We start from the raw sequence: 6,519 nt of genomic DNA, 5'->3' as shown, positions 1-6,519 counted from the left end.
TATCTGCTTTCTAATCATCAGAACGTAGCATTCAGCTTTGGGGACAGCTTAAGGCTAGGGAGGTGACAGCAGTTTCCAAAGGGCTCAACTAGCAGGTGGCAGGCACAATGTATGCACACAAGGCCACCCACCGAGTGCCACTCTGTCCACGGAGCGTCTGTTGCACACCAGGCCAGAGTGCCGCTGTGTCCAAGGAGCGTCTGTTGCACCAAGGCCACCGCGTGCCGCTGTGTCCACGGAGCACCCGTGCATCTGTAGTACACGGTATGAGCTCCTCTCTCCTACCACTGCTCGCTGTTGCTGGCAACATCTCTTCTACCTGGGTTCTACACATACAGACTGTTACAGGGATCAGCAGCCCCTAACTATCCTGGGATCTCTGCAAAATACACCAGGGGATGACATTTGTGCTTGAAACCATCAGTCTAATGAATAAAGCCCAGCCTACAGCATAGGAACAAAATTATTTTGGGGGTGGCATCATGGCACAAGTGGCAGCATCCCATACAGGCACCAGGGGGGAGCCTAGTTGCTCCACCTCTGATCCCCCTCCCTGGTAATAAACCTAGGAAAGTCTTGCAGCTGGAAGTTTCAGACTTGTGGCTTCTGCCTGGCCTAGCCCCAGCCACTGTACCCATATAGAGAGTGAACCAGCTGATGGAAGATCCTTTCCAAAAACAAATCAAAAGAAAAAACCCAAAGCACCCACAACGTAGGCTTTGTTCAGTTTCTCCTTCCGTGCTGGTAGCCACGCGATGAGCGAGGGTGAAGTGAGGGACAGTGGCCTTCCTCACCGGGACCCCACTAAACCATGGTTTTACTGCGGAGGGAGTCGGTGCAGTGGGCGGGTCCCGGGGCCTGTTCCCGGCTTGGAGGGTGCATGTTCCCAACCTCTCCGTGTGGCGAGCCCGCCCCGCCCTGCCCCCGCCCCCACCAGACGTGACGGCTGAGGCGGGGTCAGTAGAAACCATTGAAGTTTATTGGCGGTCACAATGCTTACACTGTATGCAGCAAACACCCTTACAAGTCTATCCGCAACCTGATCACGCCAGAAAGGATTCACCACAGTCGCCGGGGGAGGGGGAAGGGGAGGGGAGGGGAGAGAAAGAAAAACCAAACCCGACTGATGAGTGTCCCATGGGCAAGAGCTGAGCTAGGATGTGTACAACCAGCAGCAACAGTTGTGGAAAAAGTACAAAGCAAACAGCTCTCTCCGTCACTTTACCTAAGTTAACTTTTTCTTTAAATATTCCAAACATTTCTTATGGTTTTCGTTTTATAAAAACGTATACCTGAAAGGGGGTGGGAGAGTGTTAACTACTTCATGCTGGGCAGGCCTTGTTATTGAGAACCCCTCCACTGCAGGGACTTCCTCCAGGTCACACATCCACGCGTGCAGGTGCGTATATAAATATCCACACGCATACGTCCACACACACCGCCTCAAGGGCTGGGGAAAAGCGCAGGCCACACGCAGTGGAGCTCCGGCGGCCTCATCCGACAGTTGGCAGCCGTGCGAATCTGCCCGGGTCTCTGCGGTCTGCCAGAGCCTCCACCACACCTTGTGAAATCCAACTCCCACAAGAGAGAGGCATATGTCGGAGGAGGAGGAGGAGCGCTGTGGGGAGCAGGGTGGTAAGGGCACCAAACACTGCTGCTGACGTTATGTGGCACCGTCAGGGGTGCCAGCCACGGGACGGGGTGGGGCTCTGGCAATGGCTTAGAGTTCCTAATAACAAGGGTTAATACAGTAACAGGATGTGACTGCTGGGGGGAGGGTGAGGAAAGGGCAATAAGAAAAAATATACATTTGGAATTTTTACTTTTGTTTCTGCCTCTCTACACTGTGTCACTAAATATATCTCTGTACGTTCACACGCCCTGTCCAGTAAAGCTCCAGGCCACCAGGAAACACACCTCACGCGCACACACAGCCCCTCACATCCGCACTGGTGCACTAGACTCTGTAAAAAGTTTTCAGTCACACTTTTTTGTTTTTAAACTTGAGTCAATATAAACCTTGTTCAAAATGTTATGAAAAAATGTACATGTTTATACAAGGCAGGTTGTGGCAGGACACTGGGGGTTTGCCCCCCTCGGGCGGCCCCGGAGGAGGGGCTGCAGGTGCGGGCGGCTGTGTCTCAGTCTCCTCCCCACACCCTCCCACCCAGGCCCCAGGAACCAGCAGCGCCCTGCCCCCAGGGAGTGCACGCACACTGTTCCCCAGAGAATTAGCTAGGTGACCTCTGCCGTCTCCCTCACGGCCTGGGAGGAAGGGACCAGGGACAGCCAGGCCCTCTCCCTCCAACTGTTCTCTCTGGGCCAGACCAAGGGGACGCTGCTCCGTACGGGTCAGTCCGAGGAGATGTCAGCTCATCATGTCGTTGCTGTTCACGCCGTACGTGGAATTCTTCATCGAGTCGTTGACTTCTCGACGGAACGTGGACAGGTTCTGGGTGAACCTGCAGACAGGATGGGGGCGGGTTGAGGAGGAGAGTGCAGGGGCAAGGCCTTCCTTAGCAGCGAAGTGGCTCCAGGAAGCAGAGCCTGGAACTGGCGGTTGTGCTGCTAAGGCCAATTGCCTGGGCCGATGGGTGCCAAGGAAAAGGCAGCTCACGTCTGCCCACTCTCTCCCTAGCAGTGGTCTCCCTGAGGCAGGAGGAAGGAGTTGCAGAGGCTGAGGGCAGGAGGCCAGTGGGCTCCCAGTGGGCTGCCCAGCACCTGCCCTGTGGCCAGTGGGAACAAGCCAGTCAGATGAAGGAGTGCACTAAAAGCCCAGGAAGAGGCGGGCCGTGGAGTCTACCGTGTGAAGTGTAAATGCGAGAAATCTAAATACAGATCAGGCCTCTCCGGTGAGACCCAGCATCTGGGTGCTCTGGGGCTAAGCATCCAACACAAGGGACTTTAAAGACAGTCCAGTGAAACAAAGGATGTTACTCTGCTCACTTTTGAAGCAATATACATTGACATATTTTAGATACATCCGGCTACATAGATCGTTGGTACAATTGTGCCTGCTGCTTTCTGCTGTTTCATAGTGTGGCTACTAGCAGCTGTAAAGCTGTATTTATGGCTCCTGCCCTGGGCAGCGCTGCCCACGGCCCTGGATACGGGCGCCCACAGTGGCGCTGAAGGCCCCGCAAAGCAAGGCTGCCCCGGGTCTCTCACAGGCCCCGTGCACTCACCGGTCTCTGTTTTTCGTGAGCAGATTGCGCTCGATGCCTTCCATCAGGTTTTCGAAGCACAAATGCATAGCCTGCTGCTTCTCTGGTGGCTGGCTGTTCACGATACTGTTTCTCAGGTCAGAAAAATACTGTGGGGCGAGGAGTGAGACAGATGGTAAGAGCGCATGGGGCAGCAAGATGAGCTAGCTCACTGTCGTTTATGGGCTGAGGGATATTCTGCAAGGAGGAGGCCAGCGCTAACTAATTTGGGTCCTTTAGAACAGTTCAGGTCAGCACTGGCAGGGTTATGTTGTTGTCCCCTTTAAAAAGCAGGGATATTGGGCCTGGCACAATAGCCTGGTGGCTAAAGTCCTCGCCTTGCATGCACTGGGATCCCATATGGGCGCCAGTTCTAATCCTGGCAGCTCTCCTTCTCATCCATCTCCCAGCTTTTCCCTGCCTGGGAAAGCAGTCGAGGCCGGCCCAAAGCCTTGGGGCTCTGCACCCACGTGGGAGACTCGGAAGAAGCTCCAGGTTCCTGGCTTTGGACCAGCTCAGCTCTGACTGTTGTGGCCACTTGGGGAGTGAAACATTGGATGGAAGATCTTTCTCCATGTCTCTCCTCTCTGTAGATCTGCCTTTCCAGTAAGTAAATAAGTAAATCTTAAACAAAACAAAAAACCAAAAAAACCACAAAAAACAAAAACCAAAAAACCGCAAAATGAGGACTATTTTATGTAAGCCCTTCACAAGGGTCACCTGACCAAGATGCCTTGCTGATGGCTGAGACGGGCACACAGCTCCCCGACTCATCGCTCAGAGGAAGAGGCCCCTGCGTCCCCACGGACCCCCAAACCTGCCTGTGCAGTGTTCAAAACACTGGCAGCACACGCTTAGTCAATGGCTCACTTCCCCTGCTCAACCGCCCCAGGTATTTGTTCCAGGCAGTTGCTCATTTTTATCTATTTGAAAGACAAAGAAATATCTAAGAGAAATGAGCGAGCCAGCGAGATTGTCCCTCTCCTGGTTCATTTCCCCAAATGCCTCCAAAAGTTAAAAGCCCGGAGCAGGCAGCAGCCAGGAGCCTGCCACTCAAGCTAGGCCTCCCGTGGCAGCGCTAAGGCCTCAGGGACTTGAGCCATCACCTGCTGGCTCCCCAAGGCCCCCTATTAGCAGGAGGCTGGAACAGGGAGCAGACCTGGAAACCAAACACCAAAGCAGTTGAGGGGTTGCAAGTGGGGTCCTTTAACTATTGCACCAAACACCTGCTCTTCAGGGTGTTCCAGAAGGCAAGTAGAGGCCGGCACATAGACCACTGGTTCCTAGTCTTCACTGCCTCGTTTACCTTTTCATTTAGTAGTATCAAGCCAAGCAGAGGCCGGGACATAGACCACTGGTTCCTACAGTCTTCAAAGATGATGATGTTCAGCACCGTGGACAGCATCTACAGAAGGAACAGAGACTGAGGCGGTGACCTTGTGGTGGCCGGGCCTCTCTGTAGGGTAAGCCACACAAGTGCTTTCGGAATTTGTTCTACTCTTTGATCTCAAGGTGAGCCTTCTTTCTCTCAAGATATTCCCATTCCCATCCTTCAATCATTTACTTTACAAATGGACTGTTCCAATTCACACTGACATGTGGGGAATGAATCTGGGTTCAGCAAAGAGAGCAGGCCAGACTGCTCTGCCAACGGGAGCGTAAGCTTGTAGCAGCAGGCTGCTTGGCTGGCTGTGAGCCTGTGCTCCGTGTGCAGCGAAGGGGGAGCAAGGGTGTGTCATGGGGGAAGGACAGTGCTCATGAGGTCGGCCCAAGGCCTATGTTAACTAACACCTGGTGTTTATTTCAGCTGGTCTGCATTCAACATTCCCTGTGGTGAACACTGCAGTTCAGCTGAGCAGCCCGAGTGCAGTGAGACGCTGCCACTCCCAGGCAGGACCCCGGTGCCCGCCTGCCGCCCCTCACCTGCTGGATCATCTCAGTGCCCGCCTGCCGCCCCTCACCTGCTGGATCATCTCAGTGCCCGCCTGCCGCCCCTCACCTGCTGGATCATCTCAGTGCCCGCCCGCTGCCCCTCACCTGCTGGATCATCTCAGTGCCCGCCTGCCGCCCCTCACCTGCTGGATCATCTCAGTGCCCGCCTGCTGCCCCTCACCTGCTGGATCATCTCGGGATGCTGCTGCATGATATGCAGAAAGCGATCGCTCTCCTGGCTCAGTGGGGTCGTCCTCTTCTTGGTGCTGCGTGACAGCTGCTTGAAGAGGTATGTCACGATGTGGTCCAGGCACGAGCAGCAGCCTGTGCACACCATGGTGTCTACGGGAGAGAGGGGATGGGCGGGGCACAGCTACCGAGCTGCTCGTGGACCCGGGAGAGGACCCAGGGCTCAGGGTGCTTCCGTTAATTTCCAAGTCTCAAGATGGGTGTGCGGTAACATCATAGGGATTAAGTAAACAATCTGACATCACTTTTCAAAAGATATTTATTTGAAAAGCAAAAGGACAAAGACATATATCCTGCATCTGCTTGTTCACAGCCCAGATGGCTGCAATGCTTAGGCCAGGGTCAGGCAAAAGCCAGGAGCTCACTCTATCCTGGTTTGCCTCGTGGGTATGTGGGGAATTATCTACTTTCTCAGAGCCGTTAGCAGGGAGCTGGGCTGGGAGTGGACCAGGTGCTCTGAGATGGTATATCTGCACCCAAGTGGCAGTCTGTCGGGGCGCCTCAATGCGAGCCCCGTGCTGAAGCTGTGGCTTAGTACATGGTGGATGTGCATCTGCCTTACATGGAACCCAGGCTGACATGCCACAAGCACTGCTTTCGTGCCACAAGTGGCCTGAGTGTAATCTACACTCCTGAGAAGCCTGGGAGGAAGGCACTGCATTTTACTATATGTGAGGAAACCAGTCAGGGAAGGTTGTGGGACTTGCCGGAAGGCTCTGATGCTGCGCGCTGGGCCCCGGGGAAGTCCAAGCAAGTCTGTGCTCTCAGTTATCTGGGGCAACGCCAGGGATTCCCACTTACTCAGCCCGCAAACGCCAAATGGCCTGTCAGTTGGGTAGCACCTCTAGGGGAACCGCAGGCTTGCTCAGCCTTTGGACAGGGCCGTGGCCTTCAAGGAGTCAGCGACTGGGTTCCTGCGGGGCTGACAGTCTATGCGGAGGCCCCTGCATCTTCAAAAAACCTGGGGTCCTGCCGGGACTGGCTGCAGCGGACATGGCTGTCCCGCCATTGGTGGTGAGTGCAAATCAGGGAGCCGGTAGTGGTGGCTCACCCACTACAGGTCACCAAGTCATTCTACGTCAATGGCCACACCACAAGTGACTCAACTTTCTGGTTTGCTCAGCCCCACAGAAAA

General features: G+C 54.6%; 1 protein-coding gene across 2 annotated transcripts in view; it reads right to left on the bottom strand.

Annotated features, from left to right (window-relative positions):
- Positions 1-2,003: 2,003 nt before the first annotated feature.
- The window catches only part of XPO7 (exportin 7), a 57,985-nt gene continuing 53,469 nt past the window's right edge, over positions 2,004-6,519 (bottom strand). For both annotated transcript variants that reach the window (XM_004591383.2, XM_058657430.1), the window contains exons 25-28: positions 5,317-5,477; positions 4,510-4,608; positions 3,186-3,313; positions 2,004-2,462 (exon numbers count right to left, since the gene is read on the bottom strand). In XM_004591383.2, the coding sequence (XP_004591440.1) occupies positions 2,369-2,462; positions 3,186-3,313; positions 4,510-4,608; positions 5,317-5,477 (482 nt within the window). In that variant the 3' untranslated portion in view covers positions 2,004-2,368. The remainder of the gene's footprint in view (positions 2,463-3,185; positions 3,314-4,509; positions 4,609-5,316; positions 5,478-6,519) is intronic.

Source organism: Ochotona princeps, chromosome 32 (genome assembly GCF_030435755.1).
Source record: "Ochotona princeps isolate mOchPri1 chromosome 32, mOchPri1.hap1, whole genome shotgun sequence".
NCBI classification, from domain to species: Eukaryota; Metazoa; Chordata; class Mammalia; order Lagomorpha; family Ochotonidae; genus Ochotona; species Ochotona princeps.
The sequence above is the reverse complement of the archived record's forward strand: the minus strand, read 5'-3'. Positions and strand labels throughout refer to the sequence as shown.